Raw genomic sequence first — 24,689 nt, 5'->3', positions numbered from 1 at the left:
GAGTAAAGCAACAAAAATTGCTATAAAGATGTTTAAAAAATCTGTCATTGTTATTCGGTTCTTATTAACAATAGTAGATCAAAAATGACATATCAAATAATAAAAAAAAATTGTAAGCGCAACCAATAATAATGAAAGTAAATAACAAAAGGTTAAAATGGGTCCACAGGTGTCAGTTCAAAGCTACCGATTACTACTGAAGCGGCATGCCTTTACCTTTTCGTAAAAAAAATGCCAAGGATTAAAACCTTCTTGTCACATTGGATCTTCATGGCTGTCATATTTAAAAAGGAAGGTGAGAATTAACCATGCGTAGTATAATTGTGCGTAGCTTAGAAATTTAACTGTGAAATGTAATCGATTCATATCAGTAACAGTTTAGTTTATTCCTACCTAAATATATTTATAGCTTTATTCCTTGTAAGAATATGCTTACTACAACTTTATGCACAAAGATCATTCAATTATATCATGTAATTAATTAATTCACTGAACCAATTTTTTTCCCCTATGGGGAACCCTGGGGCATTAACAATACTTAAAAAGAAAAGTACCTACAATTAATTGTCAATTTAGATATTATATTTTTTGACAAGTAAGTATAACAATATATATTTTTATTAAACCGCTACCCGTCCCGGCTTCGCAAGGGTATAATAAGAATCTACATAAAACGACTTTATTGAAGGACAGATATAAAAATTAAAAAAAAGTCATTTCGAGGGGCCAGAGCCTTCGATGGCCTACACAGAACACGTCACAAAAGTTTTTTCACAATCGGTTAAATAGCTTAGGAAACCCTTGAGGACGAACATTCACTTTTATTTATTAAGAAATCGAAGAAGATTACTTTATTAGTAGGTATTTATCATAACTTTTTCGGTAGTAGGTGTTGATTTCAGCAAGTACATTAATTGAAATAAACAATAACAAAAGTACAAAAAGAGAAACTTTAAGATTCTAAGATTTTTAATATTTAAAATTCATATTTATAATTATTTTTTTTTGGGTAAAATAGATGTGTATATTATTTTATAGATGCACCCGTCGTCGTTTTACGGATCATGGCGCAGTCGACGCGCGCATGCGCTCTGTGTTTGACGTGTGTTGAGTTGACATTCCGTGTATTCAGTTTTCTGCTTTGACGTTTCGTAACGTTTGTGTAACAGTTTTTTCAGTGGTTTATTCTAATTTATAACTTGCATTGGTAATAATAAAAATCAAAATGGAAAGAAATGAACGCAAAGCAAACTCTCGTAATCATTCGATCACTATAGATCGGGATTCCAAATTTATTTTGCGAAAAGTTTTGCTGGATTTTACGATACTTTTTATAGGTAAGGCAATATTTGCTTTTTTTATAATTAATCCTATGTAATTAATATTAGTTTTTTGGTTTATTTGTTTAATCAAGAAAACAACGATTTGTATAGTTTGAATAATAAATGGTACAATTTACATTTACTCCGTAATCTTTGACATTGAACTCTCGTTTCAAGGCTATGAAATAATGTACATAGAAAATATGTCATGTGTTCGGTTCCGATTGTCTAGTTGTTCAAAAAACTAGAACGGAAGATTATCAACTTCCACAACAGTTATATTTTATGTTATCAGTATCGAAATACTTTTCGCACTTGCGATAAAATTGCATGCAAAATTTAAGAGTTAAATATAATTGTGTATAATATTTACAAAATATTTAAGCTAATTTATTATTTATATAATAATTATTTAATAAAATAAAATGTTTTTAAATTACGATATAAAATTATTTTTACATAAAAAATATAATTATTATTGTACTATTACATCTCTTGATATGTACCATATTTATTTTATTATTTGATTAACTCATTCAATTGAGTAATAAAAGCATTCTACAACACAGTAGTATTTAAATGAATATTATAAAAATATACAAATTATAAATAATTATTTATAATTTGTATTGTAATTATTTATAATTTGTATATTACAGTATGGTGATATACAAACAATGAAATATTAATTTATAAAGCTTATTTTTGTTGATATCATAGAAGACCTTAATTTTGTTAATCTTGGTCATTTGATAAGGACTAAACGATAAGCATAAAATTAAAGACAGCGATAATTACCACAATATTAGTATAAATATTTATGTGAAAAGATTAATTTATATAAAATACATTAAAATTTATTATTAAATAATGTGACTTAAATCAAACATATTACAATGTGATAAAATATGTTAATCAATATATCATAATCTAATTAATTGGAATGCAACATTGACCCATTTTTAAACTTAAACAATTTAATGATTTTAACTAAATAAATACTTAGTTGAATATAAATTTATTTGATTGTTAGAACATTTTAACTTCTAACTATTGAATTTCTTTTTGATTTTTCTCATTATAATCAACATTCTAAATGTGTTTTATATTTAAATAAAACTTGTAAAATGCTTCTTATAGCAAGTTGACATGGTACAATTTAAGTTTTTGCAAAAAAGAGTTTTCATAATAAGTGAATAAAAAATTTAAGTTACTTCGAAGTTAGTAAATTAATATTACTTAAATTTTTACAAAAATTCTGTTAAAACGAGTCATATCATTTTTAATTTATCCATTTATTTTCTAGAGTAACTTGTGTATTGTTTATAAAGCCCACTTTAATTAGGTTTATTTCGTTTGTGTTAACATTGACACATATGTTACTTTCAAAATGTTGTTTTACATATTAGTAACATTTAACGAGTAACAAACAAAGTTTATTCACATTAGTGCATTCGGTTCTCACTATGAACAGTGAATGCATTCATTTTCAAGTGTAACCATTCATCATTGACCGTCTCTCATTCAGTACTAAGAAACGCTGTGGGCATAATTTGATTATACCATGTTTTAAATGAGTTGGATGTGTCAAATCGGTTAATAGTTTTTTTTTTTATCTATTTTAAGGCACGGGGCATTGACTATACTGACTTAACTTAGAGGAATTTTGAATTAAGTAACTATTATCAATAAAAATACTAATTGTACATTTCATTAGACATCATTTAGGATTGATAATATTTTTACAAAAAAAAAATAACATTAATGATATTTTAATAAATATAATAATTAGGTAATAGGTACTTAAGTTTAAAAATAAGGTTAATTAATAAAATGCTATGACTCATATAAAACAAAGGTTAGTTCAATTCCTCCTGGGATAGCATGTCTTAAATAAATTATTAATGCCACAAAGGAGTCTGTATAATATTTAAATAAATACGTATATATCACCCGTAAAAGTTTCAATGATAGCAAAAGACTTATCGTAGGTACGTTTTGCAGCGTATTCCACGGGTTTAGTGGTTGACGTACTCAATGGTTTAAAGCCCAAATTAAGCATATAAAGATTTTTCCTTCCGTGATAAGATTTTAACTTGAAATCATCGGTTTAAATTGACGGTGTCTATTCACCGTGCCATCTCGGCTCGGCTGTCTATCTTTGTTTAGACTAATTAACGAAAGTTGAATGATCTTCATCGTTTATCTCATATTCTAGGTGGTAGGGCTTTATCATCACATATTGTATCGCTAAACAACAATACTTAGGATTATGGTGTACCAATTTAAAGAGTCAAAGATTTCGTAAGTCGTTGGCTGTATTGGCGATGTAACGATGTTTGAAATGTTTAACAGTGCTCATATCGGTAGTGGGGACAACTTACGATCGTCGATATATTAAGAAATTTTTCCGACAAAAACGTAAGGATGAAGACGTTTAGGATGTTAATATAGGTATTAATAGTAAGTAATTCATGAATGATATGTTTTGTTTTAGTAATCGTTCAAAAATTCGAGTTACATATACCTCTATGGTGTAGATTTGGTATAAATAAACGTTCGTACGTAAACTACTACAATTGTTCAAATGTTACTGAATGAAGTATTGGCTATAATTTAATTTTGTGCTTTTTTAAACCATCTAATTAATGTCGATGTAGTCGGACAGAAATTTTACGCTCCGGGCGCTTTCCAAGCGAACGTATTATTTTTGTACATAGTTCCCAGTGACCAATTTTATTTTGAGTTTATTGTTTGCACAGTATTAGAACTTATGAAAATAACTTGAATTTATATATTTTTTCATTTACGTATTTATTATATTTTTATCTTTTGCAAAACGGATCCTACTAATCACAGATATGTTTGAATAAACGCATAAGAAAGAAATTCGCAAGGCTAGTAGTTAGATGCTTGATTGCCTTTATTACTGGTCCTGCAGTAAGGTGTATTGACACAGTATGACTAGCTAAAATTTAAAACGAAATTATAAAAGTTTTAAAAAAAAATAAAAAAAAATATTTTTGAAACGTCAATTTAATTCTCGGGTCAGATGGGTGAAACGTACAGGATGTGAACGGTTGGTACAGTGAGCCGCCAAACAAAGTGGCAGGTAATTGCGATGCTGTCAAAACATCCGACGCTCGCGATCTGTCAGATTAACAGTATCCGTTAAAGAGGCCTTTATACGTTGGTATCACGGCAGGATGCCTTTGCGTTGTGAGAATTAAAAACAACAAGCACGATAAAATGACAGCTCGTTTGCCAATTGCCGCCAATTTCATGAAATGTCAGCTTTTCTCAATATTAAATTTAAGTGTGCATTTTTATGAGTAATAAACATTAAGCTCGTTAAGAAAGGTTTTTTGAGAGCGTGAAAGGGAACTGTCAAAATATGTCTTGCATGGCCTACAGTGTTATTATTTTGTAGATTCGCTTAAAAGTAAAAAAAGGAATATGAAACTGTTTTCACATACTGCAATAATATAATAATAAGAGTTTATACAACCTGATCGTAATACTAAGTTTTTTTGGATTTTTTATTTCGGTTCAGAAATACATCAACACATAATATTCAATCTGTAAATTTTATACTCATTCCGCGCTTATTTTTCTATGAATATTTCGGTTACCGCTTGTACCTACTTAAATCTTAAGTATTGAACTCGGGCTTAAGTGGCGAAGATATTGGGAGCTAATGCGTGTTATCTTTATGTTACAAACATGTTGCCCACAACAATTAGCGGTAGTATGTGTCTTTAACCGACTCGCGGTTACCAAAGATTATAAAAACAGAGGGATCATAATTAAAAAAAAAAAAGTAAAGAAAGTTTTAATATAGAATCACAATTCGTTGTTGATGATGCCTATCTGCCTTGCTCTCCTTACAGTTCTCAGATGTTTTTTATTCTATATCTATACGAAAGTAACATTGTTTCTTACGCTTTCACAACTAAGCCACAAAACCGATTTTGAAAAAAAAGGGTATTAAAGAAGCTTGAACCCTAAAGATAGTCATAGGCTACTTTTTATACCTACTTTTACCCCACGAACCCTAACAGGCGAAGCTGCAGGCGAAAACACATATGTTTCTAATTCCAATATGTTATATGTATACCTATTTAAGGTATTTGAAATAATAATAACATCTATTCAGATGTTAGGTATAAATAGGAAGCTCTAAGTGTTGGCACTCCCGTGCCTCAGAGAGCATATGAAGAATCTGGTCCTATATCTGGAAACTTCGGCGGCCTCAGATTTCATCAATGGCCGCCGAGTTTGTTAAATTATTTAAGAAAAAAATATTTTATTTAATATCGTCATTTATTTCGGTACTTGATGTATGAGTTAACAAATGACAATAATTATTAACAAACGCGCGATAACCTTTGAGTAATGTGATTAAATTTGTCGCCAACCATTTACTACATATGTATTTATAATAATGGTTTTGTATTAAACGTAGTCTGTCGGTGGTAAGAGCGGGTTATTCCTCGAAGGAACAATTATATGGGTAAAGGTCACTTACCATCGGCGCGGTGGTAAGTTTATTTGAAAAAGATGTGTGTATGTTTGTTATTCAATAGCGCTCGAATGTATGGATGGATTTCAATGATCTTCCAATACGACTACATCGCAAAAATAACATAAAGTATATCATATAATTTAAATTTAATGATTTACTTTAATTTTTTTAGAATGTACATTGTACATCAATAAATTTATCAATAAGTTATTTTTCTTTTTAACACAAGAGTTCAAGTTCAATATTCTTAAGAAGATGATTGGTACTTACATAAAAAAACACAAAACAAATATATATGTAAATATATTTTTTATTTCGAAAAAATCACTTACAATATTGTTACTTAATTCTATTATATAATTACGTATATAGATTAATTGTCTCACCAATTTCAAAAATATGTATATCATAAAAAAGTATTTTTTTGTTAATTACGTCATTATTACATAATTATTCTAGTATAACGGTCTGTCGGTTTGAAAGGCTAATCAAATAGTCGATTATCTAACACAGCTGTTATCATTAACAACATTAAACTTAATCAGGTGGTAGAAACGTTTAACTTAACTTTATCTAATCTTACTTAACCTATTTCACTTTAATTGTTCAACTAAAGGTGATTAACTGACAATTCATAAATATCTGTATGTTGTATTATAAAGGTTTCTTGGTGGTAGAATTTGTGCAGGCCCATCTGGATAGTTCTACCCACTCATCGTGTATTCTACAGACAAATGCAATACCTTAGTGTCATTATGTTCTGGCTTAAAGGTTAAGTTAGCCAGTGTAAACATAGGCACAAGATACATATCCTTTGTACCAAGGTTGGAGGCGCATTGGCGGTGTAAGGCTTGGTTAATATCTCTTATAGCGCCAATGTCTATGGGCGGACCTTATATCATCCCGGAATACGAATATCATTTAATCAGCGATTACTATTAGTAATTCTAACTTGATTATTCATTTTTACGCTGAACTGCTTTTATAAACCGCTAGTAAAAATAAGTATTTGAAGCTTAGTAATTTTTGTGATTACATATTTATTATTTAATTCATTTCATGCCCTCCAAATAATAAATTGGAGGAACGATTAACGGTATACCTATCTGGTAAATATACCAGTAATACCGCATAGTAAATGAATTCGCATGGTAAATATACCAGATAGGTATAGCGTTACAATATATTTTTGCAGGTATTTTGAATTACGAATTCTTCCTGGGGTTAGTTTTACAAGAATAATTTTAAATTTTAATACATAGGTTTAAGATAACTAAACAGTTTTTATTCAAATAAATTAAATTCCCTTTTAATAATGTACAGAATGTATGCGTCGCGTCTGTTTTACAATCTTTGCCATCATAAGATCGGGACTTAAGTTCCCACGTGTTCTTCACACATCGCCGTCAATATTTGTGCGCACTATCAGTGACTGTATCCGTACCACTTGATGCAATGTGTGATTAGCATTCAAAAGACACGTATTATATAATAAGGCTTAAGGATATATATTACGAAATAAACAAATACGTGTTTTTATTTTTAATAGCTTTGTTAAACATCGTGGAGAAGTGATGTTACTTTTTCTTTAGAATAATTTGTGAGATGTAATTAGTAGGTGTGGTAGATGAGTTCGTACTGCATAAGGCCGACCACCATTCAGTTATTTGTAAAAAACTATCACAGTACATTTTGTATTCTAAAGGACAGGGTCATGTCCATTATAGGGCGGCCAACGGTCGGTCAACACGAGGTTGTCATTAATTTAAACCACAGAACAGTCAGTTTAGTGGAAGTAGTATGTGCAGCATAGCTTCTTTGTTTATACCACATATTATTTTTGGACAACTTTAATTTGTTGATTAATTGAAGTAACTGATATAAAGTTTACTCCTTTATGTAACAGACTTTTCATTCCAGAAAAATAAGGAAGAAATGTGGTCGTCAAAATGATTTATAATAAAATTTAAGAAACGTGAAGTAATTAGTATAATTATATTATATAGCAATGTATAAGTAAATAGAGATGGTCAGTATTGAAGGTGTGTAACTCCATAAGAGACCACCATGCCTTTCGCCGTCACGGCACTTGTGTTACGGCACGACAATCGATTTTACTCCTAAAATTCGTGAAGAGATCTTTCATATTAGAATACGAAACAATGCGTATCTTAATCATTCGATTTAATTGTAATTCATTTGTCTTAATTGTTATTTTATCGTTATCGATAGTATGAAATAAATATAATTTAATAACATCAAGTTTCCAACTTCGCATAGTAAATTAATCATCCATATGACAAGATAAACACATGACACTTAGCACTCAATAAATTAAAGGCCACACAGTCTTAATATAATTAATAAAAGCATTACTTTGTATATACTCGTAATAGAAAACAAAAAGGAATGATAAAACTAACTGTCAATATATTCAGTATCGAGTAAGTTTAAGAGCAACTCAGATACGTGTTAGGTATTTACGGTATAATAATACGAAACTGTAGAGCTATTCTGTAAGAACATATTCGAAACTCAGTGATCTTCGATATTACACATCAAAATTGCGTATCGCGGTAATTCGAATTACAAATTATAACGTGAGACATCTCACTAGCGGGCTATTAACCTATTAAAAGAATAATGATTCAAATACTCATTGAAATAGGTTTTATTCAATTTATATTTAGAATATTGAAATGGTTTTTATACATCATACAAGATAAATCATTTATAGTGGATGCTAACATCAATATAACTGTATAAAAATAAGCGAAAATTCACATTCGTTAATTGTATTTTTTTTTTTTTTTAGAATACGCTTATGTCATTTCTATTTTGTCTCTGTTCTAAGTTCTCAACGGTTGCTTCTCTTTGAATAAATTATTAATTTATGTATAGCGTACGGTGTTCACAGGCGAATGGTTACCTTGAGTGTTTAATTTAGTCTCCTGACGTTTGTATTTTGTCATTTCAATCAGAAGTTAAATTGAGAATACTTTTGAAAAAGTTTATATTAATTATTAAGAAAAGTAAAGTTGTCCTTAGCCTGTTATTCCTCACTCCTACTGCTGAGCAAAAGCCTGTTTAGGCTTGGTTCTTATGCAGATAATATATGTAATGATGATTACTTGCAATTATTTTTATTAATATTGATTGCGCATCTTGAGAATGAGCTGGTCGCCCCCAGGAAATTATGACTGGCGAATTGTTAAACGTGACATAAAAATAATTGGGTTTCCTTCGCCAGTTCTTCTCGGGTCCGAGGTGTTTCTTTCCGACCCGTGTTAGATTTTTGACTATAATTAAGCAATTGTAACGCTTCTATATTGAATAAAGATTTTTGATATTGTCTATCAATGATCCAAAATTTTGAATCAATAGCTTATTAGTTTACGGTTAAAATCTCTGGTTCGTACCTGATGCCTTAGATTGTTATCGTTCACACTCCTAACACATGTTTTGTTTAAGAGAATACAAGGAATATTAGTAAATCTTTGAGAAGTAAAAGAAAAGTCACCTTAGTTTTTTAAGGTTTTATATGACCACTATTTGTTCTTTTAGGCCAAGTGTCAGAATCTAACCTGTGTCAGGTAGTTAAACGAATAAATTTAGCTTGGAAATGTCAAACCCTTAATAATATTTTCTACATCCAAAGTATTTATGGATATTTTTCCACCCCATAGCAGCCACCAATTTTGCTAAATAAAATCATATTTTTTCACCAATATCTTATAAATTCATAGTATTAGATTTCCAGGCAATGATTGACATCAAAAACGATTAATGAGAGCACTCAATCTATTTTATCCGGTGACATAGATTATATCAATAGCTTTACTATTGGTTTAATACTAATAGCGCAGTGTTAAGTAATTCTTGGTGCAGTAATTGCCGCTCTAAATAGTTTAACTGATATAAAACGACAGCGTTTGCTTGAAACTGTTTATCTAAATTCCTATCGAATAAGCGCAAATCGTTATAGTTATTATTGGTTATGTTTTAATTTCCTGGGTTTTGCGTTTCTGTTAATAATAATAGCGCCAATTTGTCTTGCGGTATTGTTATCAATTCTTTATTAAACGTTGTTTAATACAGTATTTATTTATTGAATAAATCAAATTAATACTATTAAACAAAACAATTATAAACACATAAGCAATCAAGCAATTACTGCCGAATCAAAATCAAACACTACGAACTTTATAGCATGGACGCCATTTTGGTATTTTAATGACGTCACAATAATTTTAGTCTACTTTCATCGAACGATAATACACATATCAAAAAAGATTACAATCATTATGACAATTTCTATTTAGACTAAATTATTGCACGTTGTTAACAGATAACGTCTAAAAATAATGAAAGTGATTATTTCGTACAGGGAAATAAACTCTCTAATGCAAACATTATCAACAATGGGAAGTATTATTTTCAATTGATACAGGCGGAGGCCTAAACGATGTCATCCTGCCAGTACGTGGGCTTAATGCTATCTAGACCGACAGCCAATTAAGTAAGGTGACGACAAATTTGATGTACGGATAATGTTATTTTATAGTGGAATATCCGTTATAGAACGAATATGAAATAATACACCTTTTCTAAATTTAAATTTTATATTTAATTCGAACGCATTTTTAAAAATATATGATTTAAAAATACAATGTGGTGAGGTTCGATAATCCCCTATAACTCTTTCAAGCTTGCGTCATAAATGCGTTTCGAAAAAATTTGTGAATGTGTAAAGTGTTTGAAAGTTACGAAACACGGTACTCAAGGCATTCGATAAAAATTATCAAAAGTTCTTTGATATCATCTCGTAAGACAAATGGACATGGTTTACATTTGTATGTTGAATGTTGATTACTTGATTACGGGCGATGGATTTCGACAAATCAATTTGTGTTTATAAATGATTTGGTAATAACAATACATTGAATTGTTGAAACTTTCGAAATAAGAACACACACGTATATCAAAAATATGCTTAAACGAATCATGTGAGATCTCCGAATAATACTGTAATATTACAATGAATACTTTTTAAATTATATAATATAAGGTAGCTTAATCACGGTCTTCCGCAGAAAGAAGGTTTTAATATTAAGGCGTTACTTATTCTAATCTAAGAATTAATCTCAATGAATCCCAAACTTCCTGACATTAAGTCGTTTTCAAACTTTTAATATTAAAATGGTTCTTTGGTAAAAGTAATATTTGTCTCGTAAAGTTATATGAAACAAAACGTGCATAATGGATATAAGACATTAATAGATCTTCAACTTCCAAATTAACCTAACCTAACACAGATTTACAATGGTATTTTTTGTGGCTGTGACGGGGTCTGATTACGTATGATGAATTTATATAAAATAATAGTAACAATATTTAATGAACGAAATAAATGTAATTTAACACTTAATCAAAATATAACAATTTGTGGTAGGGCTTTGTGCAAGCCAGTCTGGGTAGGTACCAGCCACTTATAGATATTCTACCGTCTAACAGCAATACTAAGTATTGCTCTGTTCCGGTTTGGTTGAGTGAGACAGTGCTCTTAGCTCCCAAGGTTGGTGGTGTATTGGCGATGTAAAGATTCGTTAATATCTCTTATATCGCCAATGTCTAAAACAGTAAAAATGAAACAAGATCCTTATATCTTCGAAATTGTTGGGCTGCATTTTCTCGTTATAGATGTAGTCTATATATATATGCTTAAATCACCAGTTACATGCAAACTAGCTTCACGCCGTGTTATCAATACCATACTTAACTTGACTAACCGTGCATTGTTTCTGTACTCTTCGCAGTACTTTTCACTGCACTTTGCTAGATTGGCCTTAATGGTATTGGATTGGATTGCAGAGGAAGCGACGAAATTATAACGTCCGCAATGGTCTAATTGTATAGAACAATTTGGTTGGGTATGTTGGGATATAACTACTTCAAAATTAGCTCAAACACTTGGTTATGATACATTGGTGAAGCTGTTCTATACAATTTCGTTTTATTACAGTATTTTCTGTGACTATAAGGTAAATGTGAAATCGAGTTTTTCTTGCAAATACGTGTAGGTACGGCTTTATACGTGTGCAGATTATTCATAAATAAAATGTTATCCTAAATATAATTTGTACCCTATAGCACTTAGGAATAATGACTTTTTAGAATATTTATAATGTTACTTGGTAATATATTTGTGTTATTTTTTAAGTTTTGATAAATTCTATTAATTTTTAAATAAGAGATTTCCGCTTTTACTTATCAAGAGCCTAATAAAATACAATGTGGATTTGCAGCACATAGATTTGTATATAACAAAAATAGTGTATGTATTAATTACCTACTTGAAACGGTCAATACAAATTGATCTTTAACTCTGGTCTTAGAACTGATTTTTTAATTTATCCTTCGTATTCTCCCTTTTCATATATTCCAATAAAGGTACCAAAATTCTAATAGCGTCAAATCAACAGGCGATAAAGATGACTGATCAGTACCTCGTCTTAATTATTCGGATGTATTATCACGACCAATAAATCAACTTCAGTTTTTATCACCGTCTAATAAAATAAAAAGCTCGTACGTCGTGTTCCTTGGACGATAATAATGAATGCCTTCGTAGATTTATGACTTCTTAATATGCCACACCTACACGTTAGTATTTATCTTGATCTAACTTAATGATGTTTAAAGTGTAGGCTATACTTAGTGAAGTAGTAGAAGATTTATATTATATTAAACAATTTTACTCAAAACTTTGGTATCTATTATTATTTTCCTCGAAAATTAGTTATGACCTTTATGTACCTTTTTAATTAAAGTAAACCGGTTAAAGAAATTTTGTTTTTTGATTAAATTATATCAAAGTTGCATCATAGAGCTCAATTGTTCCATACATTTCGGCACTAATAATATAAGTAACTCTGTCTGTTACACTGCTTCGGCTAAACGACTGAATCAGCATTGATAAAATATATAGCGAAGGAATATTGAAGCCCAAGAACGAATATAGGATAACTTCTCACCTTCAATTATATTGATGTTTGTTAAATTTTTCATTGTGGTCTAACTATTTGGTATAAGTTCTTTTTAATATTTTATTCGGGCTTATAAAAATGACAATGTATCGTTGTACTATTGATTGATATTACATTTAATAGGACAACGTGAGAAAATGAAAGACAAATATTTCGTCTTAAATAAATTCTCGTACTAATAATTAGATTAAGAGTTCATTCAACTCGCTTATAATCATCAATTTCCTTGCATTCAAATGGGATAAGACAATGGTATCAGGATCACATAAATCTCTCCTGAACAGACGTGCCCATTGTCAAGTCGAGGAACACATTATTCTATATCATATGAATTCTGTGGCTGCGGCATCACTGTAATTAATTATAGGTGAGGTTTATCTGTGAGCCGCCTCCGTAGGCGTACTTTATTAATTGTATACAAGCTTAAAGCGAGAAAACATAGACCAATGGTTTGGTCGTTGTAATATGTGGATTTTAGAGGTTGAGGTTTTAAATCAACGCATTCATGAGATTCGTTAGTAATTCTTTGGCTAAAAAGACTACCTACCGAGTTTCTTTACGGTTCTTTTTGATAAAAGGCATATAAGGAAATAAAAAAGAACCCAATTTAGTTGTAGTTTATCGTATATTCGACAATATTAAGTGTAGGAGCGTGGTGGTTGATAGTCACTATTTAATAGTGACCATCAAAGGGTACTAAAAACTTTATAAACATCAAAACTAGGACGGTACCTTAGCCTATGAGGCCTTGACATTTGAAGTCAAAATAAATTGGCCAGGTAGCCATCGCTACCTGTGAGGAACAGCCCGGGTAAGGGGTGCAACCTTGATGCCGATACTCAGCCTGACATAGGCCAGATATGAAACCCCAGTGCTGGTAAAAACTCTTGCAGCAGTTAATATATTTTCTTTCTACCAAAAAAATATTATAGCATACAACGCTAAACCACATCACTGTTCATAAATTTAAAGTCTGTTCATTCGCACCATAAATTAATATTAATAACAAGCCGCTAGTCAAACCGTATTAGGGTTACTTATATATTTAATAATCGTTTTAATTTAGATTACCATTGCTTATCTATGAGTCACGTTCGTGAGTAACCATATATGGGACATGCATTATAAGGATCATTTAATTTATTACAAAATGCCTCCAACTGCTCGTTTACTAAATTAGAATTGAATTCTTTAAGGCATGTTTTCAACGAGAGCCATATTTCTCAGTTCAGAGGGTAAGATATGGTCCATGGAACTGAATCGAAAATGATGGAAGTTTTTTTAAATTTCTAAGTTGGTGCTTATTTAAGTAAAGTTTATATTAACATCAAGCTCGACTGTAAATTAAAACAGTAGGGAAACTTTAATGGGATGAAAACTCGCTGTACCATTGCTAGTAGACACACCACTAAAAACATCGATAATTTTATTGATAAGTTGTAAAACTTATCAGATTATTCAGTTGTTTTTTAAAATTCGAATTCATACCTGTGTACATATGGCGCGTGCCACATCATATTTAGCGACTTCTTTTGTTTTAAGTACTTTAGTCTAAATACTCTCTTTAGGTTCGTTTTATTTCTGTAAGCGTGTCACCTGAGTGTACGTCGAAAATCTCAGTAGAAGAACCACGCGGTCATGCAGTACCTATTTCGCATATTACACGCTTACAGAAATAAAACTAGCGTTACCTATTTAATTTGTCTAATGTATTTTTGTTCTACAGAAAAGAACTATAATAACAAAAATATGTTCAAAAGCCCCTTTTTTGACTATGTTAATGTTAGTTCCAGCTTCTTGACTTAAAAGAACCAATAAAAAAAAACATGAATTCTTGTCACTATGTTGATAGATATACTTAAATTAAAACGTATAATAAAAATATTAACAATAATATACTTTTTTCCTTATTTCCATTGAAACTATTTTAAGCGTAAGTATGCTTTAATTTTAATCAAGTATTTATTAAACACTTTGTTTTATAACATCAAGATGATGTAATCGTAAATGACTTCATCTAAGTTTAAGGTGAATCCCAAAAAGGCTTGGTGAAACTCATGTACCACGCAATTCAATGGTTGGACCATATAAAGAATTATAGAATTATTTGTTGTAAGTGTTAATTTCCTCGCGATGTTTTCTTCAACGCCGTGTTGAAGGATTGTAATAAATTAGTGAGGTGGTAGTTATCCTTTGTACTTTTATGTTGGTACCCCTGTCGATCAATTGGCTTGTTCAGAAATGAAATAGAAACGAACTAACCGTCGCATTTATAATAATTGTAAGGATAGTAATGAGCTCTTGATAATCACAATAGCCTTCATTTAAACTACTTGTTTCGTCTAGTGGACCGACTTATCCTTCATTTTTTTCATTGACCACGTATCGTCTTTCTTGTCATGAATCATTAAAACGGCCCTTAGCCAATTACCGTCACGAAAATGTCGTTGACGATTTTATTGATAGTGTTCGTACTTGATAATGACGATACACAAACACGTCGTGATATCACGTATCTGGGTATCACGAATAAATACTATAAAAACTAAGCTGTTCATATTACTATTAGGATTATAACTGTGCTTTGTTTGGTATGCCACTAATTAGGGATTTAGTTGCTGATTTTAGGATATTTTTGGAAGGCATAGAAAAGACGAGATGGTTCATTCTTGAACATGGAGATAATCCGGCCGAGCACTTTTAATGTGCTTAATTTGTATTGGTAGTTCATCTCGGGCTCAGCGTGAATGAAAACATTTATAATATTTTCCGAATTATAATCCAGGATCAAACTCCTCTTCTTAAACTTCTTCTCCCATTAACCCAACAGTAGGATATTTACCGTCTGTTACTTATTATGGAATGTATGTTGTTGCAATCAGAATGGAAACAGTTAATTTGTAACCAATACGTTTATGGCTGAGTTCATACAATATTAATCATAGGTTAACTTTGGATGAAAATTAAAATCAAGATGTTAAATCCGGTCAATTAAACCTAAGTCCTTAACCACTATGTACTTAAGTTGTGTTAGCAATATCAAAATCTCTATTCCAGACTTATGATGATGAACGGTACTTTCCTAAACCATTGTCGTGATGAAACTTTGGAGAATTGGTTTTCTACCGAACGGGTTCCTTGCTCAAAGTCTTTATATATTCGTTCTTCATTAAAATAAACGTTTTAAATGTAAACTCTTATTCTGTCCTACCGGCGCGATTTACATGTAAATAATTATAAGTCACTTTGTATAGTAGATAAAAAAAACTTACTGATTTATAATAATATCTAGAACTTACAAGTAGCCGTGTCAGTGTGAATGACCTAGAAGTAATATATTTAATGTCTCCTAAGAACCGCTAGAAGAGATGGAAGATTTACGACGAGTTAACTGTTGTGTGAATGGATTTGGATCTGATGTTCTATTCGATATATGAACGTTGGCTGTCATGTGGAAGTCATGCTTCAGTTCCAAGTGCATATATTTATAGTGTTTTCTATATAACTAATAAATTGCAATTTGGTGATAACTCTGTGTAACTCCAGGCGCAAGGGACATGCCATCTTATCTTATAGGGTTACTTATTGACGGTGTAAGAGGTGGTTAATATTTCTTAAAGTGCCAATACCAGTGGCGATTTAACATGTGACCCTTTACCAGACATCCATCCAATTTAGTATACATAAAAAAAAAAACAATTTGTTATAAGTTAAATTGTTTGCGATGGTTATATACCAATGCAAATATTTCATATATTTTGATACCATATCATATGTATACCAAGAGTATATGTAACTATAATGCTAGTATGTTATTCTTATACACTTAGGTTAGGTACTGGACTTTTTTGTCAGGATTTGTTTTATTGGACTTTTTAGTATTGAAATTTGGCTAGTTTTTGAGTTCCATCTATCTCCATATCAAACTTCATAAGAATTATTTCGCGTATTTGTAACAATGGCAGCCACAGAGAGACCAGACAGCGCTTTCATATTTATATTTCCTATTAAAATAGAAATAGACTCATACTTATTTGAGACGATAATTAATATAATATCGACTGTATATATTTATATAATATTTAACGTCAAACATTTACTATACTTTTTCCCTTGAGGATAATTCCAATTGTAAATATGAGCCAGACCACAAAATGTGAACAATTAATTAATAGCTTCTTCTTGCAGAATTTTAGTAGACAAATGAAATTATAAACCCAATTTACGTACATGAAAATTTAGAGGTTTGAAAAGCATTTTTACTGGTAATAAAACGAGGTGTTCTAATATCTACACTGGGCAATTTCGGCTCCTATAGGATTTAATTATTCACAAAATGCGTATGTTGCTACGAAACACTGATTTATTGAAATAGTATTTACGAAACATAAAGATTACTTAATTAGTATCGACTAATAATATTACCTTCTTTTTTTTCTTTTTAATTACCTAAAATTGTATAAAAAGGTTCCTTACAAAGATTATGCTCTTTCTTAACTATAGTTGTTAAGTTAGTCAAGTAAGGTGTGCAATTTTTATATTTTAGATATTTCCAACGTTGGAATCTTATTTGATAAAATTAAATGTTAACTTCAATACAATGTACCGAAAGCGTGTGGAAATTCTAGTTAATTTTTCGTTATTGCTCTCATTCATTTTCACATTACGTTCATTCATTCGGAGCGAAACATAAACTCTTACTATTACGTTAAACAATTCTCAGATAACAATGTTTATTAACGTGTATTATAATTATCGTTTCAGCCGGCGCGATTGTTCAATAGTTTGATTAATTGTTCTTATAATGGAGTGATTACAATGCGTTCGGGGACGCATGCTACTCTTTTTATGATGGCGCCAGCGTTGTTAATAAGTCTGCGGTTTCTTTGATACTGGAGTGACATACATTAAAAGAAATGACATTTTGTATTTATTAATTTATGTTAGTAAGGTTATCGCGTTATTGAGATTGAATTTTTTTTTTGGCAGAATAATTGTTTTTTTTTTTTTTATTTTATTCTAAAGTGATCACAACTATACTAATATTATAAATGCGAATGTGTCTGTCTGTGACGCTTTTACAGCCAAACCACTGAAACGGATTTGATGAATTTTGATCCAAGCGTGAAATCCAAGGAAGGATATAGGCTTTTTTATCGTCGCGAACAAAGCCACGGGCGATAACCAATATTGTCATGTCATGTAATGTCAGTTCAAGGTCAGTTGTTCAATTCTCTACAGGTGACAGAAATGAAACCTTTCACCGTGACCTTATAGAAACGCGTCCAAATATTTTTCGCGTTCACAACGCATAATATATTAATAACTATGAAATGTAGAATATTATAGTATGCGACTCTCAAAACTTAAATCTAAGTGGTGCAAATTTGAACAGATATTTTCTCTAAACAACCAAAAGTATATCGACCGCGTCTCTTCGCGTGACTTCTTGACTTGTTCTACTTGCGTATATCCATAAATCATGTCTTTTTTACTATAAATGAAACGTCATTATAAACAAGTACCGTACGTCATGTTTCACGAATGTAGGATAGCCTTCTTTGTAACGTTTGGGTAGAAGCCGTTTCATAGCTGTAGTTTCTTATCGTTACTTACTTCGAGTTACAAATATTAATAATCTTGGGTGGTTAAACTTGAATAGGTAAATTAAATCACGGAAAAAATTTAGAGTCGAATTTTTGAATCACTTTTTTACAATTACAGTTTTACTTCTGTCTAAGTACGTAATTTATCGTAATGTATGCTTTTTATGGTAAAGTTAGTTTTACTACAGCTATAAAACCTATTTTGTTTTCAACTCTTTTGTTAACTTTTATTTTTATGTGAATTTTAATTGTGATTAGAATGATACCGTAATTGTATTTGAGTTTGTGCCATAGATCTATCATAAAAATATGATATAATGACACGGACATAATATTAATATTCTGAGAGTTCAATGACCCTAAATCTCTATTACAAAATTGTATCTATACTGATATTATAAATGCGAAAGTAATTCTGTCTGTCTGTTACGCTTTCATGGGTTAAACATAGAACCGAATTGTTATGAAGCAAGCGTGAACCCAATGAAAGCACATAGGCTAGTGTTTTATAAACCCCCTTATAAACACCTCCCTTAAGGACAGGCGAAGCCGCGGCTGAAAACTAGTTATATTATAATTGAATATGGAATACTAAAATTGTTCGTGCTTACTAAAAAGATCAATGTGGATATATTTAGATATGGCTCATGAGATGTGGGCGATAAATACAATTCTTATTGTAATCAAAACAATCGTAATATTTTTTACAGTGTGGGTTTTGTCTGCATAATTTTTTACTTTTATTGGTAGCCCCTGCTCCTCTTACCTCTAAAGCCTACGTTCACTTACCTAATCCTTAATAATAAAAGTGATATATCCTGAAATTTTAATTAATTTTAATTTTTTTTACTTGGTGGTAGGGTATTGTGCCACCCCGCCTGGGTAGGTACCACCCACTCATCAGATATTCTACCGCCAAATAACAGTACACTGTATTGTTGTGTTCCGATTAGAAGAGTGAAGCAGTGTAATCACGGGCACAAGGGACATAACATCTTAGCTCCCAAGGTTGGTGGCGCATAGGTGATGTAAGGAATGGTTAATATTTTTTACAGCGCCTTTGTCTATGGCGGTGGTGATAACTTACCATCAGGTGGCCCATATGCTCGTCCGCCAACCAATGCCATAAAAAAAAATTAACTAATTATGACCAGTAGTGAACTGACTTATATTTTTTTAAATAAAGAATGAACAATATTAGTTGAATTTCGATGTTGCAATTTCGCTATGTGCGGTTGTGCCGTACAATTCTATGTCGTGAGATCATTGTGAAACGAGCTTTATCGTGCTTCACATGTGTGAAAAAGGTTTTACTCTTCTTCTTATTCAAATCAAGCCTAATGAAATATGTATACAAGACGAGTGATAATGACCCAACAAAGACTACCTACTTTGAATAGACAGCACTTGAGATTGATAAATAATTTGTGAAGTAAAAAAAGGAAAGTAACAAGGTCCACGCTGCTTCAATGAGGGGAGTTGGATAAAGATTTACCAGAATTTATAAAAATAAGACTCATATACGTTTCCTAACTGTGTTTTCCTTCACCGCCGATAAACACAAATTAAGCACATGAAAATTCAGTGGTGTTCAAACCCGCAATCATTGGTTAAGATGCACACGTTTTAACTGATGGAACATTACGGCTCTTATAAATACGAGTACGTAGGACAAACTTGAGCTGTCAGATTATTCTAATACGTGTTTAGTATAAACACAATGGGGATTTTCGGTCGAGATGGTTAGGCAAGTTTTGTTCTTGACATTCCCAAAAACTAGCTATTGTCTCCGCTCATTGCTATTAAAATTTATGTTAAAGATGTTTATGTTTGCTTGTTTTAAGCCTCATTTACATTGACAGGAGATTTCGAATGGATTATCGAACATGGAGCGTTCTTAATGTGTATGTATATAAGTACCGTTAAAACTTTTACCGTAAACACGTGAAACGGGATATATTTGTAGTGTTAATTATATTTTTAATAATAGTTTATTGTTTTTTTTTAACGACAAAACACTTTCATATCAACGAGTATTTTACAATAAATTAATTTTACTTACGATGCTGGCGGTATAGCTGTCAGTTTTCTTTTATATGATTGTATTTTTTAAAGCGTGTTATTTATGATTACTTTTTAAAATGACGTTTGTCAATTATTTTAAATTTTCTTTTAAATTACTATTCCGCTAAAACAGCTATGGCTGTAATGAAACGTCACGAAATTCAACGTTACGTATTCGTTTCAATGTCACATTATAATATTACGAGTTGTTAAAGCTTATATTGCTAAAGCGCTGCTATTTGTCGTACAAAGTATAAAAGTCCTGTTTGTATTTATTCTTAGTATCGTTAAATAGAAATAGCACAGTCTATGCGACTCCTCCCATGCTATAAAACTCATCTCGGTATCTATTAATAGAATGTAACAAGGATATACCATAGGATTATATACCCCAAAACAAATGTATCGACGACTTCCATCCTGCAGCGGGGTCATTGTGCGTTCGACTCCATTAAATGACCATACCCTATTACATGTGGCGATGGCGATAACCATTGATGTTTTAATTATCGTTTGGGTCAATGAAATTACGTTATGAACAATTTACATTTTTATCTGTAGAAGTGAGAAATTAAAACAATTTTAGAAGTAAAAATTTTAAGTTAAATTTGCTTTTTTTTTTAAATAATTTACCAAAATTTGTGTAGTTCCTCACGATGATACATACATATATGTACAATAAATCACGTAAGAACGTCAAAAACAAAACGTTTAAATATTATAATGATATATTGAGTAGAAAATAAATGTCTGCCTGCAGTCTTTGAATATGCTTGCCAATATAATACACATAACTAACTAGATTATAAATTTTTCATGGCAATAAATAGCTTTAAACTTCGAACAATAATAATATTTTCTGGAATAAGAAGTTAAAAATAGAATAACGACTTAGATAAAAAAAATATATTTCTGTATATACAAAGCATCAAGGCGACGAATTAAAATATCTCGTAACACCTATATCAATAAATAGCACGTAATACAAACTAAATAGATACTTAAAAAAATCAATCGAATATCTCTTAACCACACGTATCATATGTATGTAAATAATATTCATTTCAAGTTCAAACTTGATTGATATTTTTCTTATATTTATTTTTAATAAAACGTGTAATTATAATTGTTTTTTATTAAATAAATAAATATAATATTCCTTCCATTAGTTCCTATTGCCATAGTTTACGTAATAGGTCAATCGGAGCTGTATACAGCGGGTCCATTCATGCAGTAATGGTTGTTTTTATTTCAACTTCCATACACGAGTTAAGTGCAACCCTAAACTTATTGTACATGATTTCGATTCGACATTTCGTTTTTAATTTCACTGTAATTATAATACGTGTAATAAAACAACGAAGATCAATACTTTTTTTTAACCAAATGGTCTTGGATTTTACATTATGAATTGTTATCCAATATGTTCCAATTTTTAGAATGAAGAAGTGATATAAAAGGAAAAAATAATTGTTTTTTCCGGATAGGACATTTGAAATTTCTCGGCTTTTCTCTAAGATAATATGTATGTATTATACATATAACCCTGCAACTGGAATCCCTCTGTTTATTAACGACTGTTTATTGATAGTCGACATCGTATTACTATATCTAATATGTGGTATTTACCCAAACTAATTGCACAAACCTAGTAAAATATAATATGTCGTAACGCTAAGTTTAAGCGTAGATGGAACTGATAAAAGTGTTCATGTATCTTTCTCTCTCTTTCCCACGACCGTTCATGTATTCTATTAAAAGAGTATATGAATATTTTGAACAATATTATAATTATGGAATATCTAATTTCTTTTTAAGACTACAAATGTCTATGATATCGCTCATAACTTATAATTCCAATTTTAAATATTTGGAAATGTTCTGTTATCATGATTGGGAATGAAATTTATAAAAGTGCGGTTTCTTTAATGAGTTATTCTCGCAAATCTTTGCCAAAGCATTGATTCTTCGAATCACAGTGAACAGTTTATGTTCGTAGTGTTTATAATTTGTATGAGATTAAAAATTCCGACTTGGTACGTATCTGCGGTATTCCGTTTAGCGGAGGTCTAAGTTCAGATATGATAACAATAATGTCTTACTGTGTCAAATGCCATTTTATCGCCATTTTTTTTTTCTAACTCACGCGTGAATAAGTATAAATGTTAATTTATTTTTATGTGTAAATAAGAAAGAAACCATTTAAGTCCTATTCTACCTTTAAATATATTTTCTCTCTGACCACGAAATTAATTATTACACCTTCATCTCTTAATCTAAATTAATATTATAAATTTGGAAGTAACTCTTTCTGTCTGTTTGTTACGCTTTCATGCGAAAAACCAGAACTGAATATTAAATATCTGGTATGAATCAAATGTGAACCCTATGGAAGGACACAGGCTAGTTTTTTAACACGCAGGCGAAATCGCGGCTGAAAGTTATATTATATTTGAATATAGAATACCTAAATTGTTGCTTACCTAAAATATCAATATGACATATTTATATACGGCTCGTAAGATGTGGGCGATAAATACGATTCTTATTGTAATCAACAATCGTCATATTTTTGCAGCGTGGGTTGTGTCTGCATATTTTTTTCATTTATTGTGTAGGCGGTACTACTCGTAAGACCTTTTTTTTTTGTTTAACGAGGAGGAAATGCATTTACGCATGCCGCCCGGTCGGGGGACCGGGACGGGTATGTGGGACTCAACCGGGAACTAATGCCCCGTGCCAGGGCACGCTAGTGCTAATGCCCTGTCCTACCCACTAAAACCATCCTCGGGTTTCCACCATGCCGCCGAGTGGTGAGGCCACGGGATCGCCAAGGGCATGCAACCGCGACCCCACCAGCGGCAGCCGCCGTAAGGCGGCTGAATATACATGGAAAGCGCGCCTAGTGCGCGCCTTCCTCCTCATCCTCCACGCGGGAATGTGGCGAACTCCCCCGAGTCCGCCACTGGAGGCTGGGCGTCAACGAAGCTGACGCCCTGCGGCGGATAAGATGGTAGGCTCCGCCGCAAACCGCCGGTGTAAAACACCTGGGAGGCTCGAGTAGCGAGCCCTCCCACTCCCTCCTAGCCAACGAGGCCACTCACATGGTCCGCCCTGACGCCGATCAGGGACGTACCAGGAGCAGCCCCGCGGCATCCCTCCCGCCAGTCTTAGCCGTGGCCGACGAGCAAGCTCAAGCCGGCCCCGTTGCCCAGGGTACACCACGAGGAGGTGACTGACATGTACCCCACTACTCGTAAGACCTAATGTAAAATACATGATACAAAAAATATGTATTTTTTATAGTTCTATATTGTTAAAAACATGATCGTCACTTAATATGTGACTATAAAAAATGTGAGTTTCTAACGCAGTTTCGTTTAATTATATTAACATAAAACTATACTATGTTCTCATTAATCTAACTATTATACTAACATTGTAAAGAGGTTAAAATTACTGGTAGGAAGCTATATTACTACTGAGAGCTGGGTACACATTTCATTTTCTTTACTAGCTGTACCCGCGACTTCGTGCGCATTTGAATTTAACAAAAAAGTTATTGTTGTAGGAAGATACTCCCTATTACATCAGCTATGTGCCAGTGAAAGTTCCCATAAAATAGGTCCAGCCGTTCCAAAGCTCAGCCGGAACAGACAGACAGAAAAAAGTGATTGATTGAATCTTGGTATATGTACTGTGTATGCATACATATGCATTTAGTAAAAAGCGGTTATTTTAATATAACAAACAGACACTCCAATTTTTTTACAAGTATAGATTAATTAATTGCACCTATTGCAAGCTGGGCGGGTGTGGCTAGCATACTACATATAAAAGGCTAAGACAAAACAGTTCCTTTTTATCCTGTTTTTCAAACGATGTTCTTTCTTTGTTTGGTAGCTATTGACTATATTTAGTGTTATTAATACATTTTAAAAAGGAAAATAGTAAGAAAAAGTTTCTTCAAATTATCTATAGTGATTTTGGTCGAATTTCGACAAGTGGCTGTAACTTATTCAAATGAATATATGATGTCACTCAATAGCTTAAAAAAATATAATTTCAACTCTTTTTATACTCGTTAATAGAAGGACGATTATTTTTTGGTTTTTTTTTTCTGGAT

The 24,689-nt window shown here is 31.6% G+C and overlaps 1 protein-coding gene across 1 annotated transcript in view; it reads left to right on the top strand.

Moving 5' to 3' along the window:
- Positions 1 to 1,083: 1,083 nt before the first annotated feature.
- The window catches only part of LOC125070470 (putative phosphatidate phosphatase), a 90,604-nt gene continuing 66,998 nt past the window's right edge, over positions 1,084 to 24,689 (top strand). Inside the window, exon 1 of the mRNA XM_047680360.1 lies at positions 1,084 to 1,337. Within this exon, the coding sequence (XP_047536316.1) occupies positions 1,226 to 1,337 (112 nt within the window). The 5' untranslated portion in view covers positions 1,084 to 1,225. The remainder of the gene's footprint in view (positions 1,338 to 24,689) is intronic.

The sequence above is a fragment of the Vanessa atalanta genome, chromosome 17 (assembly GCF_905147765.1).
Source record: "Vanessa atalanta chromosome 17, ilVanAtal1.2, whole genome shotgun sequence".
Taxonomy (NCBI): Eukaryota; Metazoa; Arthropoda; class Insecta; order Lepidoptera; family Nymphalidae; genus Vanessa; species Vanessa atalanta.
The sequence above is the reverse complement of the archived record's forward strand: the minus strand, read 5'-3'. Positions and strand labels throughout refer to the sequence as shown.